This window comes from Phyllobates terribilis, unplaced genomic scaffold (genome assembly GCF_046119375.1).
Source record: "Phyllobates terribilis strain yellow unplaced genomic scaffold, ASM4611937v1 Scaffold_11__3_contigs__length_659146591, whole genome shotgun sequence".
In the NCBI taxonomy this organism is placed as follows: domain Eukaryota; kingdom Metazoa; phylum Chordata; class Amphibia; order Anura; family Dendrobatidae; genus Phyllobates; species Phyllobates terribilis.
In genome coordinates this window covers 226,387,255-226,406,362 of record NW_027362771.1, presented here as the reverse complement: position 1 = coordinate 226,406,362, position 19,108 = coordinate 226,387,255, and the positions used below count along the sequence as shown (strand labels likewise).

The window sequence follows — 19,108 nt, the reverse complement described above, 5'->3', positions numbered from 1 at the left end:
ACAGCGGTCAATCATAAAAACCCGATATGATTCTGGTATCGCTTTAATCGCACCGACCCGAAGAATAAAGTCGTCTAATCACTTATACCGCACGAGGAACGGCGTAAAAAAATAAACTCTAGGGTTAGGGTTGGGGTTGTATTAGGGTTGGGGTTAGGGTTGGGAAATTTTTCAAAAGTTAAAAAAAAAAAAAGAGGACGATATGGCGACTAGTGTTGAGCGCAAGTGCTCGCTACTTCCGTTTGCATCAGGTGCTCGGGTATGCACTGAGTATCGCGGGTGCTCGAGTGACATGCTCGAGTCTCCGACCCATATTCTTTGCGGGCAAATAAACCTCGCGGGGATTGCCTGCCATGCACGAGCGATCCCCGCATGTTTTTTTTTTTGGGTGCCTAATAACCATGAAACGGGCGGGGAATCGAGCATGTCACTCGAGCATGCGCGATACATGGTGCATACCTGAGTAACCGATGCAAACTCAAGTAGCGAGCACTTGCGCTCAAGACTAATGACAACTTATTCAATATGATGACCTAATGTTATCAAATTCTGTGTCGTACCTGTGGGTTCAAAATGTTCACTATACCCCTTGATAAAATCCTTGAGGGGTGTAGTTTCCAAAATAGGGTCACTTGTGGGGGGTTTCCACTATTTAGGCACATCAGGGGCTCCCCAAACGCAACATGGCATCCGCTCTCAATTCCAGCCAATTTTGTGTTCAAAAAGCACACAGTGCTCCTTCCCTTCTGAACTCTGCCGTGCTCCCAAACACTGTATTTTCCCCACATATGGGGTATTGGCGTACTCAGGAGAAACTGCACAAAAGTTTTTGGGGTCCATTTTCTCCTCTTACCCTTGTGAAAGTAAAAAAATTGGGGCTAAAACATCATTTTTGTGGAAAAAGTTTGATTTTTTTTATTGTCACGGCTCCATGTTATAAACTTCTGTAAAGTACTTGGGGGTTCAGGGTGCTCACCACACATCTAGATAAGTTCCCTGAGGGGTCTAGTTTCCAAAATGGTGTCACTTGTGGGGGGTTTCCACTGTTTAGGCACATCAGGGGCTCTCTAAACACAACATGGCGTCCGCTAATTATTCAAGCAAATTTTACATTCAAAAAGTCAAATGGCGCTCCTTCCCTTCCGAGCCCTGCCGTGCGCCCAAACAATGGTTTTCCCCCATATATGGGGTATCTGCGTGCTCAGGGGAAATTGCACAACAAATTTTTGGGTCCATTTTTTCCTGTTACCCCTGCGAAAATAAAAAAAAATGGGTCTAAAGTAATATTTTTGTGAAAAAAGTTAAATGTTCATTTTTTTCTTCCACATTCCAAAAATTCCTGTGAAGCACCTGAAGGGTTAATAAAGTTCTTGAATGTGGTTTTGAGCACCTTGAGGGGTGTAGTTTTTAGAATAGTATCACTTTTGGGTATTTTCTGTCATAAAGACCCCTCAAAGTGACTTCAAATGTGATGTGGTCCCTAAAAAAAATGGTTTTGTCAATTTTGTTGGAAAAATGAGAAATCGCTGGTCAAATTTTAACCCTTATAGCTCCCTAATAAAAAAAAAATTTGGTTCCAAAATTGTGCTGATCTAAAGTAGACATGTGGGAAATGTTATTTATTAACTATTTTGTGTGACATATCTCTCTGATTTAAGGGCATAAAAATTCAAAGTTTGAAAATTGCAAAATTTTCAACATTTTCGCCAAATTTACGTTTTGTTCACAAATAAACGCAAGTGATATCGAAGAAATTTTACCACTATCATGAAGTACAATATGTCACGAAAAAACAATCTCAGAATCAGGGGAATCCGTTGAAGTGTTCTAGAGTAATTACCTCATAAAGTGACAGTGGTCAGAATTGTAAAAATTGGTCTGGTCATTAACGTGCAAACCACCCTCGGGGGTAAAGGGGTTAAGTCATGATATCAAAAGATTTTTAGTAAATGATAACCTCGTCTCTGCTACACATTCTGCATATTTTAACATAAATATTCTAACCATGGGGATGTCAAGTTTGTCAGAAAGGATTTGACTTGGTAAAATATGCACATTGTAGCCTTAGGAATGATACGACAATGCTGTCTTCACTGCAATCTGGAGAGGAGCATAGACGTGAAACACTGCTGGAAATGAAATATGATTTATACCATTGAATTTTTGCGTGGGCCATGTTATTTTTTTGTAGTACTTCCTTCTTATCTACAATGGCGGATAACCTCTCTTGCCGATATCACTAAAAGCAAGGCTCCTCAGAAATTTCGGATCAGAGCAAGACTGAAAAGTTTTCAACCCCATCACCTGTATCTGTCCCTGAAGCTCCACTGCACTAAATGTAATTCATTGTAAGTATGCAAACAAGTGATAGGAGGAAGTAGGGGCAAATTAAACAGGTTATCCAGGAGTATTTAATCTTTTTTTTTTTTCACTATGGGTCCAACAATTAACAGGCAGATGGTTGCTAACTACCTGCCTGTTGTGTCCAGCGCCGATCTCTACCAGCTCTGAGACGTCACAGACCACTCCTGCCGGCGATTCAGCAGCTTCCTCTGATGTCACGTCGACAGAGCTGTTGCTTCTCTCCCACTCTGCTCTGTTGACGCCCCGTTAACAGAGCAGCTCAGAAGAAGAAGAGCTGCTCTGTTGACGTTGAGCAGCTGAATCACTGGTAGGAACGGTTGGTGACTTCTCTGAGCTGGCGACAGATACAGCAGGCAGGTATTTACCTCTTTAGGCCCATAGTAAAATAAAAATAAAACAGTCCTGGACAACCCCTATAAGTATTAAAATATAATGGATTATGCAATGTTCATAGTAAAATAGAACAAACAGAAAAATATACTTATATGGTTAGAGGAACGTCAAGAAAAAAAGCCCAAAATGAACATGTTTAGTATTACTTGTTCTCCGTTTTAGTTATTGTGAAACTCCACATTATATTGGGATTCTGTGCAGGAAGCCATTGTCAGTTTTTTTGTTTTTTTTTTGCTGTTTGGTAATATAAGTTCTCTCTATTGACTGTCCTCATGTTTAGACTGGATGCTCCTGATGAACACAGCCTTAACAAAATTTTTGAAGATCGCTTTAATGGAAGTCCAAACACAAATACCCCAAGTACGCTTTGGTATCAGTCAGCATCATGGAAAATGGGAACTCTTAATGACCGAGCTGTAGTTATTCATTTTGTAAAGAAATATGATATTCTACAAAGTCCGGAAGATTCTCTAATCATGGTCGAAGGTAAGAATCAAGTATTGAAAGCATAGCCTGTAGTTCACAATAGTAGCCACTGGGTGGCAGCATCATCACATGTAAAAAATATGTTAGTAGTTTGCTTTTTAGAAGTGTTGGTTACTACAGAAGTACAATGAACGGATTTTCTTTTTTTTTTTTTTCTTTTTGGAACTTTTTATTTAGTATTTACGGAGCATTCGGATCAATTGTGTTTCTTTTATCAGCATAAATTACTAGTCTTAAATTCCAGCAACTGTACTGAATAGAGCCTTTCTTAGAATATAGAATTACAGGAATTAAAGTCTTGTTTGACTACTATATGAAATTATAATGATGTAATAAATAAGTAGGTTAAATGGAATAATTACTGTATTCACTACCTAGGAGCAGAAATTGTGAAATCGAACAGAGATTTATATTAGAAAGTAGTGCTATTCATTATTCAGTGCTATTAAATTCCTGTCTGTCAAAAAAGACCAAAGTAATATAGGAGGGATACCATTTTTTGGCTAACCTAGAAAATAATATTTTAAAGCTTAAAGAAGCACTCCTATTAATTTTTTTTATTCCCTAAATGTGTGTATCTAGTTTAAGTGCGCTTAAACACTTGCCGATCAGTCTTCTTCAGTTTCCAGCGCCGCTCCAGTCCTCTTCTCACTCACGTGTCTTCTATTCCAACATATCGGATGACATAGGGGTTTATGTGTGAGCCAGAAGTGGCTTTTACAGTATAACTTTATAGTGTATCACAACAAGGCTTCATACATTTACATTGTAAAAGCTACTTCTGGTTCACACACAAGCCCACTGTGATCCGACAAGTCAGAATTGAAGTTATATATGTGAGAAGAGGACTGGAGCGGCGCTGGAAACTGATGAATACAGCGATCAGTAGGTATATTAATGCACCTGCACTACCTTACGTCCACATTTTGACAGATTTTGGAAATATAAAGCTTTTTTTCTGAGAGTGTTTCTTTAAAGAGCACAGAGGCCCATTCATCAGGGAAGTTTACAAATGAATGACTGAGTGATTAGCCCATTAACCCCTTAAGGATCGAAATATATTGTACTTTAATGACCGAGTCTCATTTTATAATTCTGACCAGCGTCACTTTATGTGGTAATAACTCTGGAACACATCAACATATCTCAGTGATTCTTTCATTATTTTTTCGTGATATATTGTACTTTGTTAGTGGTCAACTTGATTGGGTTTATTTATGAAAATATCAAACCTTTAACAAAAATTTGAAATTTCACAATTTTCAAGCTTTGAATTTTTAAGCCCTTAATTCAGATAGTTATATCACACAAAATGGTTAACAAATAACATTTACCACACGTATACTTTTTTTTTTTTGTTAGGAAGTTAGAAGCATTAATTTACAAAACCATTTTTTTTTAGGGACCTATGTGACAGAAAATACCCAAAAGTGACACCATTTTAAGAACTGTACCCCTCAAAGTGCTCAAAACCACATTCAAGAAGTATACTAACCCTTTAGGCGCATAACAGGAATTAAAACAATTTGGAAGGAAAAAAGAAAATTTTAAATGTTTCACACAAAAGTGTTGCCCCAAATTTTTCATTTTCACAAGGTAAGGCCGGGGTTCCACTAGAGTATGGCATCGGATGCGATATGCTAATGACACTCGGCTCCTGCTCTGCTGCGAGTGTGAGCCGAGTGTCCGTGCTCCGATCCTCTCGCACAGAGAGAATCACAGCACAGGTGCGGAGGAGACGGAGAAAGTAATTGTTGTGAAATTTCTCCTGAGCACACTGATATCCCATATGTGGTCAGAAACTCTTGTTTGGGTGCACGGCAAGGCTCGGAGGAGCAGGAGCGCCATTTGATTTTTGGAGTGCAAAATTGTCTGTGATTGCAGACACCTTGTTACATTTGGAGAGCGGCCGAGGTTATAAAACAGGAGAAACCCCCACAAGGGACCCCATTTTGGAAACTACACCTCTTGAAGAATTCCTCTAGGGGTTTAGTGAGCATTTTAAATTCCCAGGTATTTCACATAATTGTATAACATTGGGCTGTGAAAATGTAACATTACATTTTTTCCACTAAAACGTTGTTTTAGCCCCAAGTTTTTAATTTTCAAAAGGGCTAATAGTAGTTAATGGAACACAAAATCTGTTACACAATTTCCCTTGAGCACAGCAACACCCCATATGTGGTCAAAAACGAATCTTCAGGCTCGGAAGGGATGGAGCGCCATATCGGAGTGCAGATTGGTGGCTTGTCCTGAAGAAGTGGTGTTGCTACTTTGAAATGCATAGACAAATAAACCGACTTATCTCCTGGTTGCTTGGCTCTATTCACCCTTTATCCAGCAGCACAGCTATTAACTAACTACTCCTGCAATCATTATGTAGCTGTTTTCAACTGCAGATCTATCAAATATCTATAGTGAGTTTCTTGCTCCCGTCCCCATGCGCAGACTGTGTTTACTAACGCTCCCCCAGTCTGAGCATGGGGGAGGGGGAGCAGAGAAGCTTGCATTCCTTTATGGATGTTTGCTAGACCTGTTTCAAAACAGCTTCTGTAAGTGCATGAACAAGGCAGGCAAAACAGCCTTTTTAGCATGAAGTTTGACAGATAAGGCAGTGGAGTACATTACAAAGGTTCAGAACTTTGCAAAAGCGGCCAAATATTTAGCTAAAAAAATAAAAAGTTTAGTTACTATTTAACCCCTTCAGCCCCTGGTGATTTTCCGTGTTTTCATTTTCTACATTCATTTTTTAAAGAGCCATAACTTTTCTTTTTTTTATTTTTCCGTCCACATAGCCATTTGAGAGCTTGTTTTTTGCGGGACGAGTTGTACATTTGATGTCATTCATTTTATCATGTGATGCACTGGAAAGCCGGAAAAAAAAATCCAGGTGCATTGAAATTGCAAAATAGTGCATCCATTTTCTGTCAGGGTGGCCGTCCACTCTGGTGGAATAGTAAAGACTAGCGGACGGGCGGCTGCTCACTGGCTACAACACGCATGTGACACAACAAGTCACGTCAGTCTCTGGGCACAGCGGCATAACATAGCTGCAATGGCGCCTCTGCAGGAGGTGTGAATACACTGTTTTTATTTTAATTAGGGTCCTAAATTAATTACGCTTGGCTTGTCCAGGAGTTGGCATTCCCTTTAAGACATAGTCTAACTTCTTTCTTCAATCTAAACATTTTTATTACATGTTATTTTTTTCTTGTGCTGACCTCGGAGTGTGCTGGCAGAACCTGCACAGAACCTGCTCAGAATGACAGGAACAATTGCCTATTTGTGACTGCCATGGCTAGAATTGGAAGAAAAAAGTGACAAGTTCTCTTTAGGAACCATATAGATGTGGCACTGACATGCAGACTATCCTTGTGCTTATTCTAGGTGGATCTTTCAAGGAGCTCTGTAAACTGTCAAGGCATTTTAACACTATAATACCTGTGAAATCAAAAGAAGAGCACTTGGAAGTAGACCTCTCGGCTCCATTTATTATTCAAGGCAACAAGTGGCTCTATGGGTATGTTGATCTTGATAGGCGAGATGATGTAAACTACTCGTTTGGGTATTCATTTCTCTTCTAAAAGTCAGTGTCATTGTTAAAGAAAGGATTGTGTTCTAATGTTACTTTGTCAGTGTTTGCCCAGTTCATCTTTTTTTCTTATAGGTGCATGACGTGTTCTAATATCAGGTCAGTAGAGGAGCTAAAATCCTTGTCGCTGGAAGGTGGATGGGATGCTAAAGAAATAGCCAAAGGTAAACAAGTCAAAAATGATTTTATTTTGAGGTGTGATGAAAAAAAAAAAAATGAAAATGGGGATAAAAATTTAGTTTCCTACTAATGTGTTAATGTATAACGTTCTTCTCCATAGCCAACCACAAACTGATTAATATAGTGACTAGAGAAACTCTCTTTATGTGAAAGGAGCTTGTAACACTTCTGTATAAAAAGTAAAAACAGCTTTAAGGGGCTGCAGCCAGCGAGATCGCCAGGGTTTATTTATTCCATCATCTGTCCTGGTGCCATGTAAGTAATTAAGTCTGCAGCCGAGACCCCCAAAATCTGCTCATGGGGACAGCACAACACTCCTTACAAAGCATGCATCCTGTCCTCAATTCTACCAAGGTTGTTAAATCCCAGAGAACCCATTTAATAATGCATAAAAGTCAGCGTTAGCTGGATGTCGCTGGCACTCTCATCACATATTCACTTACACTAAATGCACTTCTCCGTTGTTTACTTTCTGGCCAATAAATGTTTTACAAAGATTTTGGTCTACAGCTGATGCTTTTGGATATTTTACACCTCTTATTCTCCATCAGACCCCTGCGGATATAGTTTATTTCTTGGCCACTGAACCAGTCTAACCGTAGTACCCTATTTATCTGACACCTGTAGAAATCAGGTGCTCGAGTTTCATGGTCTGTGTATTAATCACAGTCCCCACACTGTCCGCAGGTCTGTGAACCTCCTAGTTCAGTCAGGAGACCCACGGTCAGTCCAGACATCGCTTTCCATATGTGTCTGAATACTGCCCTACTTGTAGAAACCAATAATTGTGAAAGTAACACACATTGTTTGGCCAATGGTGTATTGTTATCACCTATAAACTTCTTGAAGAAATTAGTTCAGAAGATGCACTAACTGCACACTGCATATATAGAGACCACTCATGATCTGGACCTGCTCCAAATAGTGTGGCTGCCGGCTGTGTTATTAAATGCTGTGATTTGCCCTAGCTCTGATTGCTAAAGTTTAATGTTTTTAGATGCCACTGTCAATCATGACCATTGGACATCCGTTCTGTTGCCCGTTGCTCTACTTATCCCAAACCCCCTACATTCCTGGAAAACACAGCATTCTCATGGCAGCCAGGTGCCCACTATATGTATTCTTTTGACTATCATGCAGTCGTAGGTTCAAGTCTCTAACAAAACCAATTAAAGATGTAAAAAAAATATATCTATAAATAAAAACTGCTGCTCAAGCAAATGTTTTTTTTTTCAACTTTAACCCCTTCACAACATATGAAGTACATTTACGTCATATGTTTTGTTCCTAACATTGTTGCGGGTTCGCAGCTTAAAAATATGAAAAAAACTAAAAAATAATCCTCAAAAGTTCAGCACACCCCCATTTTGTCTCATTAAAAATATATAAAAAAATGTACATATATTGATGCGTTCTTAAAAGTCCGAGCTATCAAAATATAAAATAAATTAAACCGATTGGTAAACGGCGTAACGAGAGAAAAAAATCAAAACGCCAGAATTATGGTTTTTGGCCGCCACAACTGTGCAATGAAATGCAATAAGAAGCGATCTAAACACAATTATGGGGATATCAGTAAAAACGTCAGCTCCAGGCACAAAAAATAAGCATTTTTCTCCTTCCCCCATGACGGCACCACGGAGAGAGGGGATCCGCCCTTCAAAGACAGGAAACCTACAGATAAAAAGGGCGGTACCTCTCTCCCGCATCAGTTGGTTTACTGTCCTTGACTGGGAACCTGCAGTACAGCGTACCTGTGTAAGAAGAAAGCTAGAAGATGAATCCTCGTTGGAGCCGGGCCCAACCAGTCTGACTCAGGCAACGGGGGTTCCCTGCCTCAGCTGGTGCGGTGACCCGAGGCGCCACATCTGGGGTCAGTGGGCCTCTAGGGTGTGCGGGGGATGGAGCGATGCACATGCTACCTCTCCCTGGATCATCATGTTGGCGACGGTGAGCTGAGGTCGCGCTGAGAAGACACACAAGGAACTTCCAGGGTTCCAGTGCTCGCGCAGGAGTGACACGTCCCATGACACGTCACGCCATGCCCATGATGCTGCACGCTCCTACGGTGGGCGGGCGTGTCGCGCCCCTCTGACGCGGCCACTCCCATCGTGGATGCGGCGACCCCCATTGTGGGCGCGCCCACTGCTGACGCGGCGCTGCAAAGCCAGACTGGGAGTCCAATCAGGCGTCAGTTGCGGGGACAACTTCCGGGGGCAGATGCATGGTGTCCCCTAGGAAAGGGATATGAGGGCGCTATTTTCGCTCAGTAAAAAAAAAGAGAAGCGGTAGACAGGAAGGAGACCAGGTATATATATATCGCCAGAGAGCACTGCAGAGGGCTTCTGATGGAGCTCTTGCAGTCTCCTTCGGTCATGAGTGAACAGGAGCACCAGGAGGTCCTGCATCCCCAGTCATCGCCGCTACCACCCCCTTCACCATGGCAGCCTCAGTCGCAGCAGCAACAGAGGAAGAAGCGTGATAAGGAAGGAAACAGGACGTGAGGAAGAATCTTTCCATCATCACGAGCGTGGTAACAGCGGGAGTCGGCGTTCGGGCAGATTGTCCCAGTACAGCAAGGACGTCAGCGCGGCGCCAAAGCCAAGAGAGAACCCGTCTCCAAAAACTGTTCCGGTACCTCTTCTTCCATCTGAATGGTAAGGGATCTTCGTGAAAGTTCACCTTATAATTGGGTCCCCCCTTTTTTCTCTTCTCTCATTAGGGAAGGAAAAGTGTGGGCAAGACAAAACGTAGGACCTGTGCACTTTGCGCAGAAGAGTTACCCACTACATGGGAAAAGTGACTCTGCGGCTCTTGTATAGAGCAGATGATTTGCGAAGAGACCCTAAAGTTTGCTTCAGAACTTAGGTCAATTATAAGTCACAGGTAGAAGACACTGTTAGGTCCCTCCAGGGGAAGGGGAAAAAACCCAAATATGTGGTTGTGGTGGCGGTGGCGGCTGCCGTCTGTCCAGTTCATCCTCATCTAGTAATAGAAGCGGGGGTAGCTGCTTTCCCATAGAAGAAACAGATGGTCTCATCAAGGCCGTCATGGCAACTATGGGGCTGACTGACCCCCGTCACAAAAAATCTGTCCAACATATAATGTTTGAGGGTCTAGAAAAAAAAAACTTTTTCCCTTAATGAGAAATTCCACTCTTTAATTAAAAAAGAGTAAAGACCAGAGAGAAGGGGGCTTTTATTCCCCAAGAGAAAATACCCATTTGATGTCGTCTCGGTATGTTCCTTCTGGGAAAAAGCTCCGAAACTGGATGTGGCTATAACTAAGGCCTCCGAAAAGTTTTCTCTTCCATTTGAGGATATGGGGGTATTAAAAGATCCTATGGACAAAAAAGCAGACACCTTCTTAAAAGCTTTATGGGAAGCCGCTGGGGGGAGAGTTGAGTCCCGCGGTAACAGCCATTTGTACAGCCTGATCTTTGATGGTCTGCTTGGATCAGTTAGAAACACACTTGAGGGAAAAAAAACTTTGAGGGATACTATATTAGACTCCATCCCTGTAATGAAAGAAGCTGCTTTTTTTTGGCAGATGCCTTGGCTGACTCGGTCAGGTTAGCAGCCAGGGCAGCAAGTTTTTCCAATGCAGCCCAGCGGCCCATCCGGCTTAAATGTTGGCTGGGAAATCTCCAGACAAAGTCAAGATTATGCTCCATTCCCTGTGAGGGCGAATTTTTTTTGATCCTACTCTGGGCGATATCCGGGACAAAGCCGGGGGATAAGGAAAAACGTTTCCCTGTCCTGTCCAACAATAGGAAATCTTTTCGGGGTAAGAAATATATCCGTAGAAAACCCCCCAGGGACCAGGATAAGTGGAAGGATAGAAAGAGAAAGGCCAAAGGATTCCTGTTCAGCAGACCCCCCAATGATAATAGAAAGCCCTCACAATGAAGATTTTCCCCGTTGGAGGAAGGCTATTCCTTGTTTCTTCAGACCTGGGAAGGAATATCCTACAGCTCCTGGATCCTAAACCTAATAAAATCAGGGCTGAAATTCCAATTCCACTCAAATTCCCCATACAAATTTCATAGGGACTCCCAAAAGGCCCTCAAACGAAGAGCAGCTAGTCTTAGAGCAGGAAGTTCTAGGCCTGATAGAGGAAGCAGTCCTTCAAGAAGTCCCTTCCCAGGGAAAAGGCGAAGGTTTCCTCTCCCCTCTTTTCCTGAGGAGAAAACCGGACGGGACTTACAGGACAATTGTAAATCTCAAAAAATTGAACAAGCTGTTGAAGGTTCAAACCTTCAAAATGGAGTCCATAAAGATGTCAGTAAAAATAGTGTTTCAGGACTGTTTAATGACGGTTCTGGACTTAAAGGACGCTTACTATCACGTCCCTATCCACAAGGATTATCAGAAGTTCCTTAGGGTAGCAATATCTATGGGGGGGGTGGTCAAGCACTACCAGTATACGGCTCAGCCATTCGGTCTAGCCATAGCCCCAATTGTATTTACCAAAATAATTTTGGATGTAACTGCACACCTGAGACGTACTGATTGTCCCATACCTGGACGATTTTCTGACAACAGGCAGTTCTTTCCAGCACTGCAAAGACCAATTAAAAAAGGTCATGGATTCCTTGAGCAGCTTAGGCTGGCTTTTAAATGTTAAAAAAAAAAAATCCAGAACCGAGCCGAATCAAGTAAAGGAATATCTAGGCATCATGTTAGACTTAAAAATCAAGAGTGTCACCTCCCGGCAGGAAAGATTCAAAAGATCATAGCTCAGATTTCTCGGATATAGGATCACCCATCGATGTCTCTACTAAAAGCTATGTCCCTCCTTGGTTCCATGATGGCCTGTTTTCCGGCCGTTCAATGGTCTCAGATACATACCAGACAGTTGCAGTGGGAGATTCTAGGAGCCGAAAGCTCGCTAAACGGGCATTTAGGTCAGCTAACCTTGTCGTTAAAGTAGGTTTTCTCTGGGATTGTCAATGAGGATGGACAATTTGACTCGGGGTATTCCGTGGGTGATTTCAGTCCATCAGATCCTGACCACAGATGCAAGCCCCAGAGGCTGGGGGGGCTCACTGGAACGCCCAGGTAGCTCAGGGCGTTTGGACAGATGACCTGAGTTCAGCATCCTCCAACATGAAGGAGCTGCTAGCAGTGGAATTCGCCCTTTTGGAATTCCTGGACACTGCGGGGTCTCCACTGAGTTTTCTCAGACAACCGGGTTGTAGTAGCATATCTGAACCACCAGGGGGGTACCCGGTCCGTCCTCTGATGCTAGTGACAGAGTCTATCTTTCAGTTAGCCAGAAGCAATCTGAAGTCCCTATCGGCCCTCCACATAAGGGGGATAGAAAATCGCAGGGCAGACTACCTGAGCAGAACCCAGCTGAGACAGGGCGAGTGAGAACTGAAAGAATCAGTGTTCAATCAGATCACAGAGATGTGGGGACATCCTATCATAGACATATTCGCCAACAGTCAGAACCGGAAAGTGGAGGCATTCTGCTCAATAGACCCCAAAGGGAACCCCATACCGTTAGACGCCTTCACAATTCCATGGCATTCCCCTCTAGGCTATGCTTTTCCTTCAATTTGCCCTGATTCTGGCAGTTCTGAAAAAGATTAGGGAGGACAGAGCAAAGGTAATCTTAATAGCCCCCTTCTTCTGGCCGAAGAGGACATGGTTCTCTTGGCTGAGGATGATGTCCATCTCCGACCCCTGGGTTCTTCCAGAACTTCCGGACCTTCTTTCTCAGGGGCCAGTTTATCATCCTCAGGTGAAAAACTTGCACATGACAGCCTGGAATTTAAAAGGGTTCTCCTGAGGAATAAGGGTTTTTCGCAAAATTTTAACCTCCACGCTACTACAAAGTAGGAAGCCAGTAACCATCAGACTTTATGGGAAAACTTAGAGGAAGTTCCTTTCATCGTCCGGTTCCTGGTTGGATGGAGAGGTTCCATTGTTAGCGATTTCAGAATTTCTGCAAAAGGGATTGAAAAAGGGTCTAGCTATAAGTACCTTGAAAGTTCAGATCGCAGCATTAGGAGCCCTATAAAACTGCAACCTGGCTAGAAATGGTTGGATATCTAGGTTCATCAAGGCATTTGCCAGGTCTAGACCTATCCCCTCTCGGAACATGCGTCGTCCTTGGGATCGATACTTAGTCCTCACAGCTCTAACCAAACCTCCCTTCGAGCCCTTAGCAAACACATCTCTAAGAACCCTGTCCCTTTAAAACATCACTGCTAGTAGCACTCACATCAGCGCGTAGAGTCAGCGATATCCAGGCACTATCTGCAGGCCTTTCCTTTTGCTCCAATACCAAAAACAAGGGAGAAAGGGACTTGCATACACTAGACATCAGAAGGTGCCTAGTCCAGTACCTAACAGCTACGCAAGAGTGTAGGAAGGACAGGGCTCTCTTTGTGTCCTTTCAGGGACCTCTGAAGGGGTGGAAAGCTTCTAAATGCACGTTGGCACTATGGATAAGAGACACCATCACCCTGTCATACTCCTCACGTGGGGAAGCCACCCCAGAGAATCTGAAGGCTCATTCAACAAGAGCAGTGGCAGCCTCCTGGGCAGAAAGAGCTGGGGCTTTGATAGAACAGATATGTAGAGCCGCTACATGTTATCTCCCTCTACATTCTTTAACCCTTTCGCAACCTTGGGTTTTGTCGTTTTTGCTTTTTCGTTTTTTGCTCCCCTTGTTCGCAACCTTGGGTTTTTGGTCAATATGGCTGTGTGAGGGCTTATTTTTTGCGGGACGAGTTGTACTTTTCAACGCCATTACTAGTTTTACCATATCGTGTACGGTAAAACGGGAAAAAAATTCCAAGTGCGGTAAAATTGCAAAAAAAGTGCAATACCAGTTGTTTTTTATTTTTATTTTGTACCACGTTCACTGAATGCTAAAACTGACCTGCCATTCTTATTCTCCAGGTCATTACGAGTTCGTAGACACCAAACATGTATAGGTTCTTTTATATTTAAGTGGTGAAAAAAAGTTCCAAAATTCGGTAAAAAAAAAAAATAAATAGCACCATTTTCCGAGACCTGTAGCGTCTCCATTTTTCGTGATCTGGGGCTGGGTGAGGGCTTATTTTTTGCGCGCCGGGCTGACGTTTTTATTGATAACATTTTGGGGTAGATCCGATGTTTTGATCGCTCGTTATTGCATTTTATTGCAATTTTGCGGCGACCAAAAAACGTAATTCTGGCGTTTAGAATTTTTTTCTCGTTACACCGTTTACCGATCGGATTAATTATTTTTTTATATTGATAGATCGGGCGATTCTGAATGCGGCGATACCAAACATGTCTATGTAGGTTTTTTTTTTTATATATATTTTATTTTGAATGGGGTGAAAGGGGGGTGATTTAAACTTTTATATTTTTTTAATTTTTTTTATATTTTTAAAAACTTTTTTTTTTTCACTTACTGCATGCTTCAATAGTCTCAATAGGAGACTAGAAGCAGCAGTTGTCTGATCGTCTCTGCTACATACAGGGGACGAGCAGATCCCCTGCATGCAGCAGAAATGGTCCTGTGCTATGAGCGCCGACCACTAGGTGGCGCTCATAGCGACCAGATCATGACAACCACAGGCGTCTGCTGCAGACCCTGGGTTGTCATGCCCACCCATCGGTGACCCGCGATCACGTGACGGGGTCGCCGATGGGCGGGGCTTATGACGCGCAACCCGGAAGCGCGCGTTAAATGCCGCTGTCGGAGATTGACAGCGGCATTTAACATGTTAACAGCCGCGGGTGGATCGCGATTCCACCCGCGGCTGTTGCGGGCACATGTCAGCTGTAAGAATCAGCTGACATGTGCTCGGTTCAGTGAGGGCTCAGCGCAGCAGCCCTCACTGAACGGGGCGTACGCAAATGTGCGTACTAAGACGTCATGGGTTGGAAAGGGGTTAATCATTATCGGCTGGACCTAGCCTCTTCTTCAGACCTTACTTTTGGTAGAAGGGTTCTGGAAACAGTGGTCCCTCCCTAACATTGCATTTTTCTGTAATTCTCTCTGTGGTGCCGTCATGGGGGAAGGAGAAAGATGTAGTTACTTACCGGTAACAGGATTTCTCAGAGCCCATGACGGCACCCGTACATTCCCTCCCTTCACGCGTTGGTGTGCACACTTACTTTTATAGTTTATACGTAGTCACATGGTGTTCCTAATAAGCATCATAATAATGTTGTATATTGTGTTATTAACCTGGGGGTCCTCTCTGTGCTCTGTAAACAACTGATGCAGAAGAGAGGTACCGCCCTTTTTATCTGTAGGTTTCCTGTCCTTGAAGGGCAGATCCTCTATCTCCGTGGTGCCGTCATGGGCTCTGAGAAATCCCGTTACCGGTAAGTAACTACGTCTTTTTTTACCACTGCAATAAATAAAAAAACACATGTGTTTGGTATCTTCGTACTCGTAGTGACCTGCGGAATCATATTGTCAGGTCAGTTTTACCATATAGTGAACATGGTAAATAAAAACCCAATAGACAATTGTGGAATTGCACTTCTTTTATTTATTTTTTCCCGCTTTCCAGTATACTATATGGTAAAATGAATGATGTCATTCAAAAGTACAACTCGTCCCAAAAAAAAAAACAAGCCCTCATACAGCTACGGGGGACGGGAAAATGAAAAGTTATGGCTCTTGGAATAACTTTATATATATATAATTTTAACTCTTTTTATTGAAAAATTCCACAGGATAATGGTTACAAACAAATATTGTCATATTATAAGGTCAGAGTAATCCAAACATTAACCATTCTCAGTTCAAAACATTTTACATCACATTCTCAATAATCAGAGTTAAGTTAAAGAAAAAAAATAAACAAGTTGAAACATATGGAGCACTGCACTCTTTACTAAACTGGCCAATTCCTTATCAGAATTCAGTACATATATCAATTATAGTTGTAGCAGAAGTACACTCTTACAGTCCATATATATCATATATCATTTTCCATGTGTTCAAAAGGGCATATATCAGGACTCATAGAGTAAGATTAACGAGGTCATGGCACCAGGGGACAGGTGTGTTAAGGGCGAATGACACCATCTTTCCCATATCCTTTGGAACTTCTGGGGACATCCCCCTATTTCTATATACTATATTCTCATATGGTATTATATCATTCACTAGCTTTTTCCATTGCTTAATAGTAGGAGATTTCTCTCCCATCCATCTTAGTGCTATCGCTTTCCTGGCCATAAATATAATATATAATTTTTTTTTTTTTTCAGCCCACTCCATACACCCGCAACCGAAATGTGCCATACATGTACAGTGGAGGGTGTTAAAAGGGTTTTCTTCTGCTTGCATAACCCCTTCTTAAATGCTGCCGCCCCACCATCGCCCCTATGTAAAATAAAATAACAAAAAATGTATATCTCCCATTCCAGCACCATTTCAGCTAGGTATGCTCCTGGTGACACAGTAAAGCCATGTGAACACTACAGCCTTTCAGCACTCTCATGGCATATTAATCATGCGAGAGACCCAATGCCAACATCGCTGAAACAGCGCCTGTGCGGAAAGTCACTATAAATCATTTTTTATTTTACAAGGGGACTGTGGCATTTAAAAATGGGCTGTCCCTTTAATAAATACAACTATATATATATTTTTTTTATCTAATAGGTGTTGAATTAATGTGCCATGATTTAGTGGCTGAAATACCCCTATAATTCGGACTACTCTTTTCTCATATATTCTCTCGCTTTGGATTTAGCTTTAGGCATTGAAGTCTTCTCACATCTTTTTGTTATGAATCTCACTCTTGAAGATGAAACTGGATCTCTAGATGCTTATTTGTGGCGGCATGCCGTGAGTATGACTTTTTTTATCCTTTTAAAAGGTGTTTTTTGTTTTATTTTTACTATTGACTAGTATGACTGATCTTTCTTACCTTCACCCTGTGACCTGGTTCCTCTCCTGTAAGCCTAAGCTGCTGACTGCATTTTGGTATTTACAGTTTTTTAGCTAGAATTTGACAGATCTGCTATAGTCATCTGCCTACTAAAAGGGTTGTCCATTTCTCAGACAATCCCTTCTCAATATCTGTTTCTTCCTCTGTTTCTTCCCGTTCCAGCGGTGTCTGCACTGGCTCTCCCAGGGCTGCAGCCAATCAGCGCTGGCTTCACTCTCCTCTCCTTAGGACATAACTGACATCCAGAGGAAGCGAGAGAGATGCGGCTACTCTCTCGCTTCCTCAAGATGTCAAATACGTCCGAAGAAGAGGAGAGAGAAAAAATATACTTTTAATGTTATTTCCTGCGGTTTGAGCCATTTGTTAGAGAGCATGATTTACATTCTAAATAGTACTTGGGTGGTTTCTGAGGCTTTAGGAGCCTGATGGGTTCCCTTTAAAGGTGATCTAGCATGAAATTGGCATCACTCTTGTGTTTTTATCTACTAAGTATTAGTTTTTATCTTCCTTGTGCAATCATAGGAACAATTCTTTCAGATCTCTCCCTCTGAGATACTCATGGATGGTGATCTTCAAGAAAAACTTCATAAAATCATGAGTGTATTGTGTCCATCAACAAAACAAATTAGTAAGTATTTTATTCAACATGTCATGCTCTATACAGATGTCACATGCTGATATTGCAGCTTTATTTTAGATATGCAAAGTGGCAAACAGTAAGCTGTACCATATTTTTCGGATTATAAGATGCACTTTTTTTCTCCCCAAGTTTGGGGCGAAAATGGGGGTGCGTCTTATAATCCGAATGTAGCTTGGCGGGGAGGAGGACAGCTGCGGTGGAGCGGAGCCCCTGCCGGCTCCCGAGATCTCAGTCTCTGGCGGCCATTTTCTGAAAACCCGGAGCCCGCTGCAGCCTCACACTGCCAAACACCCCCTCCTCCCAGCCCGGAGCCCGCAGCATCGCCCCACTCCTGCCGCCACCACCAGCTTTCTGCAGCAGCGACCCTGCCTCATGGGACCCCGCTCAACCGCTGCTGCATTCCCCCCCTGTAAGCTATTGTAAAAGCGGACTATAAGAAGCATCACCATTTTACTGAAAATTTTTTTTCCTATTTTTCTCCCCAAAAATTGGCGTTCGTCTTATGGTCCGGTGCGTCTTATAATCTGTAAAACACAGTATATTGCCCTTTTGCATTCATTATTCAGTCGCTTGCTCTGATCTGCCACTGCTTTGAAAAAATAAAAGGTTTATCATGATATACTTGTCAGGAGTTTGCTTGTTGTTGTGTGTGCTTCTGTCTATTGTTGCTGTTAGTAATATATGGTATCTTATTTTTAACTTTTCCATTTTAGGTGAACATGCCTGGATGGATTGCTGCATAAAATCATATAATTCTTGTAATGGAGGCAGAGAACAAACATGTTACGAAATTTTTGACACTTTGCTTTCGGAACCAAATCTGGACAGAGCAGTATAAAGTAAAGTAGATACTTTCTCTATGCGCTGCTTGTACTGCTGCATTACTCATACCTATGCGTTTTATGGAAGAAAAGTATGGTCTGCAGCACTACTCTTGCCTTCAAAAAAACACCAGAAACCTGATAGGCCCCTTGGGAAGTTAGTGGGATCTCCATTATTATCGCTATACATCTAAGTATCTGGTTTATGGATACGTTTGTATTTAATACAGTCTTCAGTGTATGTATCTTGATATGTTCAATTAAACACGTTCATTTGTTTATTAAATATCCCATGTCTTCCCTTTTTTATGTAATTGTGTCTCTTGAATCCCAAGTAGTAGTGAAGCTACTTTCTTCCTGCATGTGTATATCTATGCAGCTGTCATGTTCAGGTAAGGAGAGCAGACGGCCAGTCCGAGGATTGCGATGGCAGTCTGACTGAATCAGTGACACCAGCGCAAAGGGTGGACTGGATTATGGACGGGGGAAGGAGTGAATATTCATTTGCAATTTACATATACTTGACAGCGCGAGACAATAAATTTGTCCAGGGCTTACAAGAACACAACAGGGTCATTTAGAGAAATAAAAGTTACATATCCTGAAAGGGCTGCCCAAGCCCTATTTTAGGATACTATTAGTATATTACACAAAAATCACCTGACAGATTCCCTTTAAGAGGCACATTCCACTTAATTCAACACTTAATTCTC

General features: G+C 42.2%; 1 protein-coding gene across 1 annotated transcript in view; it reads left to right on the top strand.

Moving 5' to 3' along the window:
• The window catches only part of POT1 (protection of telomeres 1), a 67,330-nt gene extending 48,647 nt beyond the window's left edge, over window positions 1–18,683 (top strand). The window contains exons 9-15 of the mRNA XM_073652082.1: window positions 2,192–2,348; window positions 3,038–3,243; window positions 6,631–6,763; window positions 6,911–6,999; window positions 16,737–16,831; window positions 17,457–17,562; window positions 18,288–18,683. Of these exons, the coding sequence (XP_073508183.1) occupies window positions 2,192–2,348; window positions 3,038–3,243; window positions 6,631–6,763; window positions 6,911–6,999; window positions 16,737–16,831; window positions 17,457–17,562; window positions 18,288–18,412 (911 nt within the window). The 3' untranslated portion in view covers window positions 18,413–18,683. The remainder of the gene's footprint in view (window positions 1–2,191; window positions 2,349–3,037; window positions 3,244–6,630; window positions 6,764–6,910; window positions 7,000–16,736; window positions 16,832–17,456; window positions 17,563–18,287) is intronic.
• The last annotated feature ends 425 nt before the right edge of the window (window positions 18,684–19,108 follow it).